We start from the raw sequence: 20,356 nt of genomic DNA on the forward strand, positions 1-20,356 counted from the left end.
GAAGAACGGGGGAGGGTCCAGCCAGAAGAACCAGCATATTCAAAGACTCAGGGACAATAAGGTATACTACATATTACATTTGCTGAGGCATGTCACATGCACAAGGATAGGGAAGTGAAAAGCTAGGAGGCCAGAGATCAGAGACCAGAGGATAAGCCTTGCTAAATCAGAATTTATATTGTTGAAAAGCAATGGAAGGACTCTGCACTTCCACTGCTGGGGGCCCCAGTTCAATCCCTCATCAGGGAACTAAGATCCCTGCAAGCTGCACAGTGTGGCCAAAAACAAAAACAAAAAAAGAAAAGCAATGGAGAGGACTTTAAAGCATTTGAAACAAGGAAGCACTAGATTCAGATTTGATTTGCATTATAATAAAGGTATAAACATAGCGAGGGAAAATGTAATGGAGGCAAAGATAAAATCCAGCTTGGAGAGATTGAGGATAGTCTCCCAGAAGAGATAAAATTTGACTTTGACTTTGAAGGACTGTAGGATTCTGATGGATAGAGTGGTCCACCATTCTAGCTGGAGAGTGGACCAGAGACCGAAAGGTATAGCCTGGGTGTGTATCAGTTGGTTAGTCTGAGATTGTATGATGAAATATTTAATGCATAGTGAAAAGTACAAATCATAACAATCCTTTATGTTTTATAAGGAATGACAAATGGAATTAAGTTTGGAATCCAGAGCATGTGAGAAGAAATAATGAGAAATAAACTTATTTGATCTTGAACAAGGAATAGTGAGAAATAAACTTATAGGTGACCTTGAATGTTGCCCTAAGTTGTAGGGGAACCACTGACTGGATTGCTAAGTGACACAACTAATTTCTACTATAAGTCATAGTTTTGAAATCTCCACTCCTCCTACCCACTCCCTCCCTTTTTATGATCTTCATAAACAAAATAGCTAAGAAACAAGGGCAGTAGGAGAGAAAAACATACAATCTAAGATTGGCTTACTGGGTACACTTCCATCATTCCCATCAACACTACTAATTTGTTGACTTGTAACAGGCAGAGGTTGAATTTCTGGATTTTCAGCTCTCATTAAAAGGCGAGGAAACATTCCATGAGGGTCCTGTACTGGCACTGTCCTAACTCCCATGGAGTCCCAGTTGAGTCACCGCTGGGACAGGTGCAAAGGGCAGTAGCTAAGCTGTGAGAGATGAATGAGAATGAGGCTGCTGTTTTTGTGATTTTTATAAACCATTCACATTTCTTTTTGTTTGGCGGACATTGAGGGTGCCTGTGCTTTTTAGCATATCCAGGAAGAAACAGTCTTTGATGCCACTTTACATTAGCATATGTTTTGTAGTCATTTGCAGTCAGTTGGCAAGGCCACATAGGCTCCTAAATTGAGACATTTTCTCATGAAAGTGTATTATCCCGTACTTTCTATTATTTTCCCACCAATGAAGCACAAAGAAGAGAGATGAGTAGTACTTGTTACAGTGGACATCATAATTACCAACACGTTTTGTGCACCTACTATGTGCCAAGCACCATGCTGCGCTTTTACGGTAAAGGATTAATCCTTACAATAGGAGTATGAGAAAGGTCCTAAAATTATCCATATTTTACATTTTGAGATAGCGAAACTGAAGCAGAACAGATGTGGGCAACAGAAGATTATTTCTATGTTAGCTTTTTGGGTCCAAGATATTGGGTTATCATGAGACATTAGTTGTGAAGTTAAATTTCGTGTTGCACAGAAGTAACCTCAGGGATGGCCTGTGAGTTTACACTTGCGTAGAATGGGGATGTCCTTCTCTGGCAAATGGAGCAGTCTCCATTCAGTGTTGAAGTCTGGTCTTTGCTGCCCCTCAGCACAAAGTGACAGCATGGCAGTTCTTGTCCATGCGCAAGGCCATTAACTCTAACTCATTTGTGAACAAGTACTTTAAGAAACTCAAGTTTCCAGAGCTGTGTATGTTAACACTTTGAACAACCTAAATAACCCCTCAGGAGAATAAAAAGTCAATAAGTAGATTGAACGTATGTAAAAATAAACCCAGACTTGAAATCCAGTCTTTCATGGAGCAGCAATGGCCTGATTATCACTCACACACACGCGTGAATTCTGTTTTCTACAATAGAAACAACAGAAACACCTCATTGCATAGGAAAATATGATAGATGCTTTTGAAAAAGAGAAGATTTCAGAAAGTCCCATGTTGGCATAAAAATCAAAACTGTCAGCTTGCACAATAGTTTACAGCAGGAATGGTTGCATATTGCCACATTTGGGTTCATGGAACACCTCAAGCTGTTTCTTAAACATTTAGGGTTTGGGCAAAACCAGAAAGAGTTTCACCAACCACTTTTTCCCTTAATTTGTAAACCCATATTTAAAAGAAATGTAATCCATATGCTTCTGATTCATTTACACTTAGCTCATCAAAATTGTGTTTTATATGAATTACTTGATGCCCCCAAATCCCTGTGAGTCTTTCAAGTCTTTTTCCTTAGAAACAAGAATTTGAATTTGGTTTGTTGTTGTTTTAAAGCCACTTTTTTTCCTTTATAGTAGATTTATTCTACTTAGAAGGTTTGGAATTTGTTGGGAAACTGAGAAATACATGGTTTAAGTGGGTTCTAAATTGGGCAGCCCACATTTGGCTTCCATCTAATTAACCCATCTGTTACAAGGTTTTCTTTTCTATTTATTGACTTTTCTATAATTATATTGTTCTCTGTATACCTATGCCAATTATTTTTATCTTTGAAAAAGGGGGTTGCTTTGGGGTTCATGCAAAGTTTCAGTGAAGCCATTCTAAAAACTTCCTGATCCATCCTGAGAAAAGAATCTCCTGATGTCCAGAACTGATACAACACTCACAGCCAGGCTATTTTGTTCTCTGTTGGACGTAAACAATTTTACAGAACACTAAGCTCAGATAGGATTGCTCTGAGACCATGATAAAATGAGACAAAAGGCCACTTCATAATTTTGTCTAAAAACAGACATAAACAAGGTCACTGTGCAACTCACAAAATAGGAAAAATTCCCCTCTTTTGCTAAATGCGTGACAAATAATTCTTTAATCAGTCATAGAATCAACCTCACTTTCTGACAGCTTACAACCTAGAACAAATCCTCGCTTCCTTAGACCCTCCCTAAATCACCCAGTCAAAGCCCAAATCCTATAATAGGTTCTTTCTAATACACTCCTGCTGAGACACCCTGTGGTCCCCCGTGATGTGCCTTCTTCCTGGCTCCAGTGAGTGATAAACCCAACAGGTATGTTCCTGTTCCTGAACGCAAATTCATGTGCCCTACACACAGCGAGGCCAAACAAACCCAAACGTCAGAGTTTGGAGCAGAGAAAGGTTTACTGCAAGGAGATGGGTGGCTTGTGCCCAAAAAACCCCAAACTCCTTGAAGGGTTTCAGCAAAGGACTTTTAAAGAAAGGTGAGGGAGGGGCGTTGTTAGTTGTTGTAAACTTCTTGGCGTCGGAATCCTTTGTTTTTGCAGCTATCCAAGTAGGTCAAGTCACATGTTCCCCGTAAACCTCCAACAAGACAAATGTTATTCTCTGTTCTGTAACTTCCTATCGCTATATGAATGGACTCTTAAAGGTCAGAGCCCTGAGAATAGGCTATCCTGTATATTTCAGGCTGTAGGCAACATTCTTTTATAAAAGGTGCAGAGCCAGCAGGAGTAAGCACAGGAAAAGGGCCAGATCTAATATGGAGTCAGATTTGTTCTTCCCTCTACATTCCTGGTGATCTTTGGCTGGGGCCACTGACACTATAAAAAGAAGGCCCCTGTTTCCTCTGTTAGCCCCCAAACTCACCTACTCTAAAGATCTAAAGGTGGCTGATTCCAGAAGGAAGAAAAGAAGGGAGACTGGGAAATTTCTGGGCTCTGAGAATGGGGCGCAGAGAAACGAAGCAGCAAGAGGTCCTTGCATTGTGTGACTGGAAAGCCTAAGTTTTTGACTCAGGATTTGGTTTTGGTTCTACCAGTGTGTGATCTTGGGCAAGTTACTTAACCTAAGGAAGCTTCCATTTCCTTATCTTTTAGGTGGGAATAACCATACTTACTTTCAATGGTTGTTTATGAGGGGGAAAAAATAGGTAATAGGCACAGAATGCCTATATCAGTATCTGATAAGTTATCTCCTCCAATCTCAGGTTGCCAGAGTTAGCAAATTAAAACATAGAATGCCTGAGTGTCCTGCACTTTATCTGGCAATCTTATTCCTACACCTTACACACTTGGTAGGACCAATATTATATATAAGTACCAAAGTATATCAGGTGTGCTACAAAACAAAAATAGAAATCCTCATCTCAGAATTCATAGAAATTTTGTCCTCGCTGAAAGCTAATTGCAAAATAAAGAAAATGAGAGTAGTTACAAGACCCAAAACACATGTTGAATGTTAAGGAGAGGTAGAAATTACACTTTCATGCAGGAAATTGAAATTGAAAAGTTTTGTCTCTAAATAAGGTCCATGATTCACCACTCTGACTGCAAATCATGAATAAAAACTAAGTAAGATCCATGATTCACAACTATGACTGCAAAATTTTTCTTATATTCTTACTTTTATGAATCTATACATTTTTACAACCGAGAAAGTAACAATGCTGTTTAATATGTTTTCATTTGTGTTTTCAAGGAGAAAATTGCTCCACAAGATCAGATAAACAGACATTTGACAAGGCCACCCCCAGATTATAAAGACCAAAGAAGAAATGTGGGCAACATGCAGCCAACAGCTCAGTATTCTGGTAAGTGTTCTTAAAAATTAATAAAAATCATAACTGTGCAAAGAAGAGAACTGTTCAGTTGTTAGTATTTCCTCCTTCTCCCATCTCATATTTAATTGTAACATCTTTCTTAGACTCCTTCTCTAACTCCAATTTAACTTTCAGATCAAGACCAAACTGGAATTTATTTTAGTCTACTCATCAGTTTTTCTTGCTTATTTTTGTTCCTTATTCACATATTTCACTGCTCTCAGGACTACCTGTGAGAGTCAAAAAAGCATAAATATTTTCTAACTGCTAGGTTCAACCATTCTCCTCCCAACAGCATATCTTGACCCAGATAGTGTAAGGTAAGCAGACATTTCTCCCTCATAGTCGCATTTGTAACTTACATAGTGCCCAATCTTTTCATCTCCACCTTTGGGCTCATCTCCCTAAGACAAATAGCCCTATCACCAAAAAATAATTGAAAAGCAAATTAAGTCTTTAGGAAGTCTCTCAAAAATACCAAAGGTGGATTGCATTTAAAATATAAAGCAAGAGGGTTCCCTTTTCTCCACACCCTCTCCAGCATTTATTGTTTGTAGATTTTTTGATGATAGCCATTCTGACCTGTGTGAGGTGATACCTCATTGTATCATTGAATTGCATTTCTCTAATGATTAGTGATGTTGAGCATCCTTTCATGTGTTTGTTTGCAATCTGTATATCTTCTTTGGAGAAATGTCTATTTAGGTCTTCTACCCATTTTTGGATTACGTTGTTTGTTTTTTGATATTGAGCTGCATGAGCTGCTTGTATATTTTGGAGATTAATCCTTTGTCAGTTGCTTCGTTTGCAAATATTTTCTCCCATTATGAGGGTTGCCTTTTCGTCTTGTTTATGGTTTCCCTTCCTGTGCAAAAGCTTTGAAGTTTCATTAGGTCCCATTTGTTTATTTTTGTTTTATTTCCATTTCTCTAGGAGGTGGGTCAAAAACTTGAGGACATGGGGGAGGGGGAAGGGTAAGCTGGGACGAAGTGAGAGAGTGGCATTGGCATATATACACTACCAAATGTAAAATAGGTAGCTAGTGGGAAGCAGCCGCATAGCACAGGGAGATCAGCTCAGTGCTTTGTGACCACCTAGAGGGGTGGGATATGGAGGGAGCGAGGGAGACGCAAGAGGGAGGGGATGTGGGGATCTATGTATACGTATAGCTGATTCACTTTGTTATATGGCAGAAACTAACACACCATTGTAAAGCAATTATACTCCAATAAAGATGTTTAAAAAAAAAAACCCAAAAAATAAAGCAAAACTTCTTAATGGGTATCAATATAGCATAGGTGGCAGACACTACCCCTAAAATCCCTCCCTTCCACTCTCTGAACTCCAAAAGAACCTCTTTTAAACATAACCTTTGCTACCCCTGCCTTCCCCTAGTCAGCATCTGTTTGAGCCTTTCTGCCCAGAACTCTCTGCGGCTTGTCATGTAAACTAAGCTTGTCCTCTATTTTCCTAAATTCTCTCTGCTTAAGGCCATAAAAGAGATTCTCTAAAGAAGGAGGGGCTGTGAATATTTCTGTTTATTAATATTTTCTGGTCCTGTTAAGTGTAGTAATCAATATGTTGTTCTCATTTATTTAAACATTTTCAAATGCACCAGATTGCCTCTTTCCACTAAAATTAGGAACGGGATATATATATTCCACTCTCTAAGATTGCTTTGCTTCAGGGCAAAAGCAGGATTCTCTGAGTCTGTCCTCAAGGAGGTTGAAAGACAATATGGGTATTATTTGGAACATGGCTTCTTATATCATGGCCTATCAGTGGCTTTGGGGGAAGCTAAGAGCCATCTGAAATATTATATCAAATTCAAGCTGAATGTTTGTGCTTTTCTTTTTCCATTCATATAAAAGATTCCCAAGGATAGAAGTCTAAGGCTGGTTTGGTGGCTCTACCATGTTATCAGGGATCCAGCCTTCTTTAGTCTTTCTACCCCACCTTCTTGAGCATATAGCTTCCATCCTAAGGGTTGCCTTGTGGCCACCACATCACCAGTCTTCATATCCATATTCCAGATAGAAAGGTGAAAGATGGGAAAAGGTAAAATGGCCTCCCAAATGAGTCAGATTCCCTTTTTAAAGTAGGTTTTTTTGGACACTCATCTAGTAACTTCTTTTTGTTTTTTAATTAATTTATTTATTTGTTAATTTTGGCTGCATTGGGGCTTTGTTGCTGCACACAGACTTTCTCTAGTTGTGGTGAGCAGGGGCTACTCTTCGTTGTGGTGCACAGGTTTCTCCTTGTGGTGGCTTCTCCTGTTGCAGAGCACGGCTCTAGGCACACGGGCTTCAGTAGTTGCAGCACGTGGACTCAGTAATTGTGGCCTGTGGGCTCTAGAGCATAGGCTCAGTAGTTGTGGCACACGGGCTTAGTTGCTCCGCAACATGTGGGATATTCCCGGACCAGGGATCGAACCCATGTCCCCTGCCTTGGCAGGTGGATTCTTAACCACTGTGCCACCAGGGAAGTCCATCACCTAGTAACTTCTGCCTTTAGCCAGAATTTATTCATATGGACCCCCCCATCAGCAAGGATGTTTGGCAAATGTGGTTTTTCAGCTGGGCACATTGCTGCAAAATCAAGGCTCTGTTTCTAAAGAAGACAGGAAGGTTGGGTATTTGGGAGGGACCTAGAAGTCTCTTCCATAGTACATATGGGCATTTTCCTGAGGGAGGTGACCTTAGCAACCAGCTGCTAACCCCCAGATGGGTAAGAATCACCACTCTAGAGCACTGTAATTCACGTGCCTTCTGAGAAGAAATAAACAAGCACAACACAAACTCTTTTATCATTTTTTATTTCAATCTCAGTACTATAATAATCACCTTGCCCAGATGTTAATATTAAAAATGATGTATGGGGCTTCCCTGGTGGCGCAGTGGTTGAGAGTCTGCCTGCCGATGCAGGGGACACGGGTTCGTGCCCCAGTCCGGGAGGATCCCACATGCCACGAAGCGGCTGGGCCCATGAGCCATGGCCACTGAGCCTGCGCGTCCGGAGCCTGTGCTCCGCAACGGGAGAGGCCACAACGGTGTACAGGGCCCGTGTACAGCAAAACAATAAATAAATAAAATAAAAAATAAATTTAAATGATGTATGAAAAACACCTAGAACAATTTCTACCACAAATTAAGAGCTTCTAAATATTAACTGTGATTAATATTTTTTTATCTTTATGGAAATTCTCCCTATTCTAGTTGTTTAAAAATACAGCTCTCCTCATAAACCTTCTCAAGGCATATTGTTAAAATAGGGGGCACCTAGAGGGAGTGATTTTTTTTTTATTATAAATTTATTTATTTATTTTTATTTTTGGCTGCCTTGGGTGTTCATTGCTGCGCATGGGCTTTCTCTAGTTGCGGCAAGGGGGGCTGCTCTTTGTTGCGGTACGCAGGCTTCTCATTGCGGTGGCTTCTCCTGTTGCAGAGCATGGGCCGTAGGCATGCAGGCTTCAGTATTTGTGGCACGCAGGCTCAGTAGTTGTGGCTCATGGGCTCTAGAGCGCAGGCTCGGTAGCTGTGGTGCACGGGCTTAGTTGCTCCGTGACATGTGGGATCTTCCCGGACCAGGTAGATTCCAGCCCTTTGCACTGGCAGGCGGATTCTTAACTACTGTGCCACCAGGGAAGTCCCTAGAGGCAGTGATTTTTAAAGCCTCGAAATTTTTTCCATAGCATTTCCATAATGGAAATTCTCTTCTCATGAAACCTGCAGATACCAAGCTTGATATTGCTTAATCTCAGTAGCAGCCTGTGCACTCTGAGTTATTGTCCAAGTTTCTCCTATCTGACTCTGATCCCTCTTCATCAAACACTGCCCTACACAGTCAGGGCCTTGTGCTAAACCTGGAGATACAAGGAGATAAAGAGACTGTTTCTGCCTTCAAGGGGGGTGTAGCTTAGTGGGGACATATTTTAAAACAAATAGCAAGGCCTTCAGTCTTTCAAAGTGTGTACCACGCTAGCTATCCTCAAGCAGTAGGGCATATGCTAGGGTTATAATTGCAACCATGCTCTCTTCACATACTGCCATTCTGATACTCATATGTGTGTCTAGTTCTCTGTTTCTCAGTATCTCTGATTCTCTGTGCCTCCCTGCCTCTCTGCTGGGAGAGTACTTTAAAAGAGTATCTTTCTCCAAGTTATATCTTTGCCTCAATCTCTCATTCACTCGTTCATTCATTCAATAAATATCAATTGAATACCTACTTTGCACCATCCACTGAACTTGGAGAATATGACAGTGAACAAAACAGGCAAAAATTCTTTCTCTCATGGAACTTATCATCCAGCAGGCACTTGTATTTATCTTTCTGGCATTCCATTTCTGCCTCTCAAGATGTCTTGCCATGATGATTTTAACCTCCTCAAGCCAGCAAGATTTCAATGTGTCAGTTAATCACTATCCAATAGGTGGAACCTCATTCAGCAGACTGTGATTGAGTGGTTCCACATTCAATCACTTATTTACAGGTATCAACATAACTAGCTGGCACTTTGAGGCTCCATGTATTTCCCAATACAGAAGCTAAATGCTAAATGAAAACTTGAAAGAGCAAATGCAGCTTGAGAGAGGAGGCTGGAATATCAGGGAAAGCTTGATGAAGGAACTTGGACCTTGGCCTGAGCCTTTGAAGAAAAGATAGGGCTTGGTGAGGTAAGAAGGGCATCATATGAGAAGGAAATGGCTGAGTCAAAGTAGTTCATGATGTGTGGATAACAGTGCGATAATAACTAATCCTCCTAGAGCAGAGTGCTTTCTGTATGGAAATAATCACTGGAGCATGGATTACATTGAATTCCAGATGTTTGAAGAGATGGGAATTTACCTGTCTTATGAAAGTTTCTTGAGTGGGGATGCAGATGAAAATTGGACATGATTTTCAAGGCCATAGATTTGGACCGTTAATCTAGTAGCCATGTATAGGGTGCATCCACATGTTCTAATTTGGACCCAGGGGTGACCAGTAGCATGGACTTCATGACAGCTGGATAATCAAAGTTGTAGTCTTTGGTCTTGAAACAGAGTAAAGCTAATTCAAAATGGAAGATTGACTATCACTTCCCCTCAATGATTCCAGAAGAATAAAGCCTAAAAAATAGAACCATTCTATTTCAGTCTTCCTTCTATAATGTGTAAACTCTTGACCAAGGGGTAACTTAGGGTGATACTTCCCCCCAAAAGCTGTCTTATTCCTTTTATATAATATGCTATGATGATTATTTCTCTTTATTTGTTCTTACACACAAAGGCAGTCTCAGAGCTGACAAGCTATCGTAAATCGCTATAAGAGAAGAGATAACCTACTGTTATGAACTAATATAATTATCTTCTTTTTCTCAGGTGGTTCATCAACAGTGAGTTTAAACTCTAACCAGGCTTTGGCAAACCCAGTTTCAACACACACCATTTTAACTCCAAATTCCAGCCTCATGTCTACTTCTCATGGGACAAGAATGCCATCCTTATCCACAGCAGTTCAGAACATAGGGATGTATGGGAATCTGCCTTGCAATCAACCTGGAACATACAGCGTCACTTCAGGAATGAATCAGTTGACCCAACACAGAAACCCAAACCAATTGATAGCAAATCAAAACAACCCTCTGATGCCCCGGCCACCCACTTTAGGGCCCAGTAATAATAATAATAATGTGGCCACTTTTGGAGCTGGATCTGTTGGCAATTCTCAACAATTAAGACCAAACTTAACCCATAGTATGACAAGCATGCCAGCACAGAGAACGTCGAATGTAATGATCACATCCAACACAACGGCACCAAACTGGGCCTCTCAAGAAGCAACAACCAAACAGCAGGAAGCGCTGAAATCTACAGGAGTCCGCTTCCCCCCAGGCACACCTACAGCCTATACTCCAAACCAGTCACTGCAACAGGCGGTAGGTAGCCAGCAATTTTCGCAGAGAGCAGTGGCTCCCCCTAATCAGTTAACACCAGCAGTGCAAATTAGACCCATGAACCAAATGAGCCAGACGTTAAATGGACAAAACATGGGTCCACTCAGAAGTCTGAATCTCAGACCCAATCAGCTAAGCACACAGATTTTGCCTAATTTGAGCCAGTCAGGAACAGGGTTGAGTCAGTCGAGGACAAGCATAAGCCAGCCATCATCCCTGACAGCCGGCAGTTTTCCTTCACCCAACCAAAGTTCCAGGGCTTTTCAAGGAACTGACCATGGTAATGACTTAGCTTTTGACTTTCTCAACCAACAAACTGATAACATGGGCCCTGCCCTAAACAGTGATGCTGATTTCATTGATTCTTTATTGAAGACAGAGCCTGGTAATGATGACTGGATGAAAGACATCAACCTTGATGAAATCTTGGGGAACAACTCCTAAAGAAGAAAAGGGAGACAATTCACAAACTCCAAGCACTAAAAGGCAGTATTTTACAAGGACTCTGTAAAGGCCAAACTGTTGACTTTTAGTTGGACTCTATGAAGATACCTTGGCTTAAAAATGGAAAGCAGAAAGTAACTGTAGCGGTGAACATTTTGGTCCAAATGCTTGTTTTAAATCTCAAACCTGGAAGTAAAACATTGGGATCACTTTTTCCCTGTCTACACCCCAGGACACAGTATCCAGTTTATCCAAACAGAACTGTGATGTTGATGTGTAATTAGTTGTGTAAAATAGGCTTCCCAAGCTCCTTTTCTCCCTGAAAGAAAAGTAATAGAACTTCTGGCTTGTTTAAACCCCACGTCATGCGGAGGTACTAGTTCCAAGCAACAAGCAACAAATTCCTTAATTTTCTCTAACAGATATGAAGTGTGGTTTAATCCCTCCACTTTGTCTTTTCATTTAGGTTTCCTAAAACTTCCAGGGTAGATTGAAATGTTACAGATTTGTTTGGAGTAACCAAACAGTGTCCTAAGTAAACGAAAACTGGAGAACATAGAGAACACCCAGTGGACTATAGAATTTCTTCCCCAGATTCATCCCCTCACTTTTTCAGTTTTCCCACATATCCTATACTTCAAGATGCTGTGTCTAGTGATGAAACAAGAACGCAGAGATGGCCAACTTTTTTCCACAACCAATTTCCAAATCCAGTTTCTGAATCTTAGATTCAGTCGCGACCTATCCTAATCATACTGAAATGTTAGTGCACATGTGTCTGCATCAGATTTCACTACTTAAAAGGGAAAACACCACATTGGGCATTGCTATAAAGGAGATGTATTTGACCACAAATAACTTGGGGTGTTGCTTACTGTGATGATGACTGCTGGTTAGTCCCCAAGCTGAGTGAAATTGAGCCTGGCCCTCTCTGCTTATTTTGATGACCAGAGACTGATTTGTAAGAAAAGGAAGTTTGGAGACCAAAGCTGACAGTAGAAGGTATCATGTTTTGGTTGAAGATAAGAAGCAAAAGGTCAGGACCAGGGATGGTGGGTACGGGTGTGTACAAATCTATTTCATAGGGTTTGAAGGAAAGCATAATTGAGACAAAAAATAATCTGGCCTTATTTGGACACATTATTTGGGTGAACAGCTAAATAGAATGTGATCTATTAATAGCAGTCTACTCATTCTTCTGTCCCTGATGTGATGAATCATTGCCACATGCTAGATGGGCCCTTCATATCCAGGTTTTCTCCCTCAGGGCTGAGCACTGTATCAAAGAAAGAGTTCCTATTGAGTTGTGTAACAGATCAGCTGCAAAATGGCAAAGATGTGTGCTGATTTGGGATGTATGCAAAATATCTCTATCATTTTCCTCATTACAGAGGAACACAGGTTACCTTCAGCTATTTTAGTTATACACTCTCGTATTCAATTATCAAGTGATATTTAACTGAAATCATTTAATAACTCTTTAAATACCTTTCTAAAAAGAACACATTTTGAAAGTTCTGCAAAGCCCTCTTGCAATCTTTAAAATGTCTAGAAGCACTCTCTTTTACACAATACCAACATCACTGGCCCGGAATCTTTTCTGTGCTAGGTTGTAAATATAAATAAATTACTTGTTTTGTAAACTTTTGTAAAGAATATTTTGGTAGAAATACTTAAAGCATATTCTTTGGGTTATATTTATACATATGTGAAATAAATATACTATCAAAAGGTTATATTTTATACAAAAAGTAAATTGTTACCTTTTGTATGCTAATATACAAAGTTTTGTATCATATGATGGTTTATTTTTAGCTCTTACACTTCAACCCTAGGTGGTCAAGTGGGAACTTTTGAAAACTATCAAGAGGCTTGTTAGACAAATTTATATTCTGAAACCTCAATAAGAAAGCATTCCAGGTTTCAACTTTCCTTTTTTTTTTTTTCCTGCTCCCAAATTCTTTTTTAAACCCATAGTTGTGTCTTGTTTGATTATTCTGCTGTGCACATTGTATTGGTCCTTGTTGCATGTGGTCTACTGTGTGTTTTCCCATTTTATAAAACAGTGTTTCTCCATGCAAAAAAGTAAGGAAAAAGTTATGTACATATAAACACTTTTATTTTATGGCTCCTCCATGTTACTGTATATATCTGCCAGCACATCCCAGTTACACTCCTGTGATTCAGCTTATTTTTACCCTAACATAAATAGTATGTTTTGTAGTAGCTATCAAATTTAAGAGAGAGAGCAATCAAAATGTTTGGATTTTCTTCTATCTTAATGTGAATTTCATAATTAATGTCTATTTATTCAGCTATTCATTAAAATACAGGATTCTTTGGAAAAAATGGTGTAGTCTATAGTTTCTGTTTGTTGGCAGCCTATTACCAAAGATGATGTAATTTTCCTGAAAGCTGAGATAATGACGATTTGATAGACATATGCAACCAAAACTTAAGGATTTACAACTTAAAAGCTATGGAATACAATTTCCCTTTTACAGAAATACCAGACTACTTAACTGTTGGCATTGTTTATCATTCTGACACATTATACACGAGATAGAAGTAATTTTCTTTTTTTTTTTTAAATTCAAAGACTAGAAAGTCATTTAAGCAAATAATTCATTCTTGGCTTTGTGTTAAGCCCAATGAAGACAAATAACTCTGCTCTAAGTGAATGCACTAATATTACTTGCGTTACTGTAACTGTACCCATAACTGTAAAGATTTCAACTTGTAAGACAAGTATTTTGTATCGCGTGTAATTTCATGTGTTAAAAAAATAGTTTAAAAAATTCAGAAGTGGTTCTCTTGTATGAAATCATGCTTTCAGTCACCAACAATGTTGTTGCTCTATCACAGAAAGTTCTGATGGGCAAATTTATTCTCTGGGAAGCTTCTAATACTAGTGAAATGCTGATGTGACCCATTTCAATATTCTTTATTTCGCTTAGAAAGTTTGTATTAAGATCCCATATGCACAGCAACTACTAAATACTGGAGAAACACAGCCTAATTCTCAGGCACGGCGGACCTTTGCCTGGCCTGCTGTGTGGCATTTGGGCAGACCAGGCTGAGTGAACACAGGGCCAGGTAAACACAGCCTCACTGAGCATATTTACACAGTCCTTCTTGGGAGTCAAGGAGGTTGAGAGAAAGATGGGCCTTTGTAGGAGGCAAGGGAAACCATTCTATCAAATTTTCTTGCTCCATTGTTGAAATATGTTGCTGGGGTTCCACTGTTCCTTCCCCCTCTGCCAAAAGAGATGGGTGACATTATCCTTTTTATTAGCATTATTAATGGAGCAATAATAAAATTTATATTTTATGTAGTGCCTGATCAATGACTCTGGAAGGTTGTAAACAAAATCAACATCAATAAAAATAAATAAAAGGCATACAAATTAAGAGAAAGAAATATGTAATTCTAAAATTATCCAGTCAATCCTAGTATGTACCCATGGAAGGATCCTTGAGAGTAAATGAGAAGGTAGACGTGAGCGCAAGAGAGAGAGAGGCTCAGCTTCTTCCTCCTCTGTGTTTGCAAAGGCAGTACAAATTCTTAAACGTTGTATCTGCTATTTCCATTTTATATCTCTGTGACTGTATTTCCTCACTCAAAAATGAGGGCTTGCGGTTGAGATAGCTTTACATTTCTTCCCAACTCTAAAACTCTGTGATTGATTATTTTTCCAAAAAATTTTTCCAAAGCTAAGTGGAAAGTTAACCAAAGAGACTCAAAGCATCATTTTTAAAATAGAAATCAGTGTTCAATCAACCTTTTGAAAATGTTCAGATTGCCAGTCAACTTTATTTAGCAAAGCACCCCTCTGCTTGAAAATTAAATCATATGAAAATGAGATTTCATCAAAAGTAAGCCAGAACTAGTCTGTGGACTAATAGAAAGACAATGTAGATGTAGGTGCCCACTGACTACATACAAGTCCAAGTTCTGAAGATCAAAAGCTGGGATGTGATATTAAATGGGCATCTTCTTGTGAAATCATAGAATTTCATAAAGAAAATATTTGCCTAATAGGGAGAAGAAATCCCATACTTTGAGTAGCATACTCCGTTGGGTATATAATAATGAATTTTCGTGAGTTGTAAATGGCAGTGTTACGTCTTTTAAATACATTTCCTAAATTCCTATAGCAGACAAAGTGCAGGTAGTGCCCTACTGTTAACTTCACTGGCAATAAAAACGTTATTAAAACATTACACCATGAGAATTAAGAAACATATTGACCTTAGATTTTTAAAAGTAAATGCTGTTGTCCCTGACCTGTATGCAATAATATTAAAAGGGGGCTTTTGTTTGTTTACATAAATAGCATTTTAAGTTTGCTTTTTACCAAATTGAATCATCATTAGCTCCAGGCTTTGCATAAATATATAGAAACTTTTTACAATACTTAGAATTCTTTCAGGAAAAGGGAAGGAGAAAAATGTATAAAAGACTGTAAAACCATTGACGGTTTTCATAGGGTTCTTTCAGCAAAAGGGACAGAAGAAGGAAGGAAGAAGGAAGGAAGGAAAGAGAACATATCTCAAATAGGCTTAAAGAAAGGAATCTACTGATGGACATAACTGCAAAGGCCAGGAGCTAGTTCTGGGTTTAGACACAGCTGAATCCAGCAGGTAACAACGTCATCAAGAATTGGTTCTTGGGGCTTCCCTGGTGGCGCAGTGGTTGGGAGTCCGCCTGCCGATGCGGGGGACACGGGTTCGTGCCCTGGTCTGGGAGGATCCCACGTGCCGCGGAGCGGCTGGGCCCGTGAGCCACAGCCGCTGAGCCTGTGCGTCCGGAGCCTGTGCTCCGCAACAGGAGAGGCCACAACAGTGAGAGGCCTGCGTACCGCAAAAAAAAAAAAAAAAAGAATTGGTTCTTTTCTGTCCCTCACCTTTGCTTTCCTCAGTCTTGGCTCCATTCTCAGGCAGGCCCCTCTCTCATGGTGTCAAGATGGCTGCTAGAAGCTCCAGACTTATATCTTCATAACTCCACATCCAGCTTGAACCAACTTTACATCTCACAGGCTTTGATTAGGGCATGTGCCCATCCCTGGACAATCACTTTGGCCAAGGAGTTGCAGTCTGATTGGCCAGTCCCGGGTCAAGTGCCTATCCCTGGAAGCAGAGGGAGTATTAATACAATCAGACTATATGGAGTTAGAGTGGGAAAGAGAAGGGAGGGAGGGAGGGAGGGAGGGAAGGAGGGAGTCTTCTTCCTCATTCTTGTCTCCTTGTGGTAACATGGTAGTTAACTTCGGCTCATGTCTATGTTCTACGCTGGAAAAATAGATAGGAAAAATTATGAAGAGCAAAAAATGTTGCTTATAGAAAATCTTTACCTTTCCATTTGGGAAAGGTCACCCCTACTCAGAGATTTTACCATACCTCATTAGCCATGACTGTGTCTATGGCCTTTCAGATCTTCAAGAGAGGCTAGGTGTTAAGTACTTAGAGTTGTAGCCCCTGTAGTAGAGGATGGCAAGGGAACAGGTGGTTGGAAATGATGTAAATATAAAGACATGCATGGGAATGATAAACATAAATTCAAGATGTTAATTATCTTTGAGGGATTATAGAGAAATGTGATTGAGAGGATGTATACAAAGGACTCAAATTATGTTATTTTCCAAGCTGAATGAAGACTACATAGCTGTTATTTTTTAATGCCTTTTTATATATCTGAAATAGATTATTAGAAATCAAATGAAAGCTAAGTTAAATTATTTGGGGTTTTGACTAAAGGCATTCTGCTGTGAATAAATGAATGAATAAATAGTGATTGATTTAGAATTATGGTGGTATGCAGATGAGATACACTGCAAGGTACACTGAAAGGCCCTCCTGACTAAAATAACTAAAATACTAAATTTTAACATAAAAGGAAGATTCCAAACTTACTAAAAACTACAAAAATAAAAGCCATGTGCTACTAGCATAAGTGTAGACATAAAGTTCCATGTTGTAGAATTGAGGTTATAAAAATAAACACTCACATTTATAGTCAAATGATACTTGAGAATGCCAAGACCATTCAAGGGGAGAGAACAGTCTTTTCAAAAATAGTGCTAGGACAATTGGACATCCACATGCAAAAAAAATGATATTTTGACTCCTACCTCACACCATAAACAAAAGTGAACTCAAAATGGTTCACGAGACCTAAAGTAAAACTAAAAATATAAAGCTCTTAGAAAAAAAAAGATGTAAATCTTCATGATCTTGGATTAGGCAAGATAGTTTCTTAGATTTGACACCAAAAACATAAGCAACAACGACAACAAAAATAGATGAATTGGACTTCATCAAAATCAAAAACTTGTGTGATCCAAGACCACTATCAACAAAATGAAAAGATAGCTGTATTAGTCAGATATCTCTAGAGAAAAAGAATCACAGAAATAGTAGGATAAATATACCTACACATACATATATAATATGTATATTAAAAAACCACTGAATTGGACACATTAAAGGGATAAATTTTATGGTCTGTGATTTATATCACAATCAAACTATTTTAAAAAGAAAAAATAAATAAAGGGGCATTTAAAAAATAGATCAGTGCATTACCACCAAACCAATATGCCATGCTCAGAAATAAAGTAAAACCAGGAATCCTCGGACATAAGCAAATGTCAACATCAGCTTTGGCCCTGACAGTTTCTGGAGACCTTGAACTTGCATTTTGGCAACTTCACAGGGTGTGGGGGACAGGATATACAGGCCAGGGCACTTTCAAGGTGAGGAGTCCAATTAAAAGATCCCCTGCCAAAAGCTGGTAATCCAAAGGAATATAACCACAGAGTAAGGGTAAAACTGAAATAAACCCTGCTGTGTTACAAAGGGGAAAAATTCTTCCCTGGAAACATATAACCAAAGTCAGCATTCATATGAGTTTGGGTTTGTACTCATAAAAGTTTACACATTAAAAAAAAAAAAAACAACCTGAGTGCAGAATTTTATTTGAATTGTCCCCAGGTTGGGTACACCCTCAGGAAACAGACAGAAAAAAATGCAATTCCTCTTAGGAGCTTTCAAAAAATCTCCACAAAATTTCAAAGAAAACTAGCATCAGATCCATTATCAAAAATCACAAAACACACAAGTAAACAAAGCATCATGAGTGAGAACCAGCAGAAACAGCAGACAGCAGAAGAAGACATAGATGTTGAAAATAACAGACACAAAAAAGACCTAAATTTAATACACTTAAATGAAATACATAGAAAGAAGTAGAAGCTTAGAAATATCAGCACAAATTGAATATTGTCCTGAGTAAGAGATTAGGTGTGCATAGAATATTCATAAATTTGATAACATTATATGCCATAAAATAGCCTTGTTAAATTTCAAAACATCAGTATTATACTGACCACATTCACCATCCCCAATTCACTTAAGTTAGAAATGAAATTTAAAAGATAATGGGAAAACTCCATTCACTTGGACATTAAAAAAAAAAAGAAAATCTAAACAACTCATGGATCAATGAAAAAAATGTAAGATAGATAGCTAGTGGGAAGCAGCCACATAACACAGGGAGATCAGCTCAGTGCTTTGTGACCACCTAGAGGGGTGGGATAGGAAGGGTGGGAGGGAGAAGCAAGAGGGAGGAGATTTGGGGATATATGTATATGTATAGCTGATTCACTTTGTTATGAAGCAGAAACTAACACACCATTGTAAAGCAATTATACTGCAATAAAGATGTTAAAAAAGCTGTAATAAAATATAGAAAATGTTTGCAATTAAACAAAAATAGAAAACTTATGTTGGTTAAGCAGTTCTTGGAGAGAAATTTATGCTCTTAATTGCCTTTCATTAGAAAAAAGGCTCAGAATGAATTTTAAAAATCCAACTTGAAAAGTTAGAAAAAGAGTGTAGGATAAATCTAAAGGAAGTGTGAGTAAATAATAAAAATAGAAAAAATTTAATTAATAAAAATAAAAACAAACATGCAATTGAGAGAACTGACATAATCAAAAGTTGACTCTTTAAAGATATTAATTAGCAGACTACTGGAGAGACTCATCAAAGGAAAAAGAGAGAAAAAAATTACTAGGAATTAAAAAGAAATATAATATTCACTATTGTGAATCAATTTATGGCAATAAATTTGAAAATTTAGAGGTAATGAATGAATTACCACAAAATATAACTCTTCAGAACTGATAATGGAGAACCTGGATAACAGGCAGCTGGGATACATGTTCAAAATCTTACTATAAGGAAAACAGCAGGACAAAAGCAGCTTAGCAGAAAGATTTTACTAAATAGTCAAAGAATAGCTAAGTTCATTTTTACATGAATTTTTCCAGAGAAGTGAAAAACAAATGACACTTTCCAACTCACTTTTCGAAGCTGGCATAACCTTGATGCCAAAACAAGACATGGATGGAAGGCACATGAGAGGAAAATAACAGGCTGGCTACACTCGTGAACATAGTTTTGAAAATCCCTAAACCAAATTTTAGCCAACACAACCCAGTAGTATATAAAAAACATAGTAAATTATGACTGAGTTGGGTCTCTCCCAGGAATACAAGTTCGGTTTAATATTTTATAAACGGATAGGAGCAAGACAAAGTTGCCAACTATCATCACTCCCACTCAGTCTACTCAGAGGAATGAAACAAGAAAAAGAAATAAAACACCTAAAAATTGCATAGGAAGGACCAAAACAAACATTGTTTGGATAACCACAAATAGATATGATTACCTATTTAGAAAACCCCCAAAGAATCCAACAAGTTTCCTTGATACAATTGATGCATAGAAGCAATCTGTTTACACTACCAACCATTAAAAAGTATAACTGGAAAAAACTTATCATTCACGATAATATCCAAAACAAAAATTTAGGGTATATAAATAAAGCCCTATATTAATAAAATTATTAAATTCTAATGCAAAACATTTTGAAAGACCTGATAAATAGAAAATCATACCATGCTTTTGGACAGGAAGAATCTATATTTTAATATCTTCAACTTTATGCATTGCAGAAGGATTTGTGAGGATACCTCTTGGTGCTTCCATACTCAATGATAATAGTACATAGGCAGTTTCCACAATCTAGTCTTTAAAAAGGCAAGGTAACCAAAGATTCAGTTCCCTCAAGGATGAAGCACTGGGTCATCCCACCAAGGCAAGCTCCAAGAGAATATCTGACCAAGAGAAATCTATAATGTGTGGTAAAGGGGTTGACGA

At 38.5% G+C, this 20,356-nt stretch overlaps 1 protein-coding gene across 1 annotated transcript in view; it reads left to right on the plus strand.

Annotated features, from left to right (window-relative positions):
* The window catches only part of MAML2 (mastermind like transcriptional coactivator 2), a 361,538-nt gene extending 347,657 nt beyond the window's left edge, over positions 1 to 13,881 (plus strand). Inside the window, exons 4-5 of the mRNA XM_082661014.1 lie at positions 4,632 to 4,743; positions 10,113 to 13,881. Of these exons, the coding sequence (XP_082517140.1) occupies positions 4,632 to 4,743; positions 10,113 to 11,131 (1,131 nt within the window). The 3' untranslated portion in view covers positions 11,132 to 13,881. The remainder of the gene's footprint in view (positions 1 to 4,631; positions 4,744 to 10,112) is intronic.
* Positions 13,882 to 20,356: the final 6,475 nt, after the last annotated feature.

The sequence above is a fragment of the Grampus griseus genome, assembly GCF_964374135.1.
Source record: "Grampus griseus genome assembly, chromosome: 8".
In the NCBI taxonomy this organism is placed as follows: domain Eukaryota; kingdom Metazoa; phylum Chordata; class Mammalia; order Artiodactyla; family Delphinidae; genus Grampus; species Grampus griseus.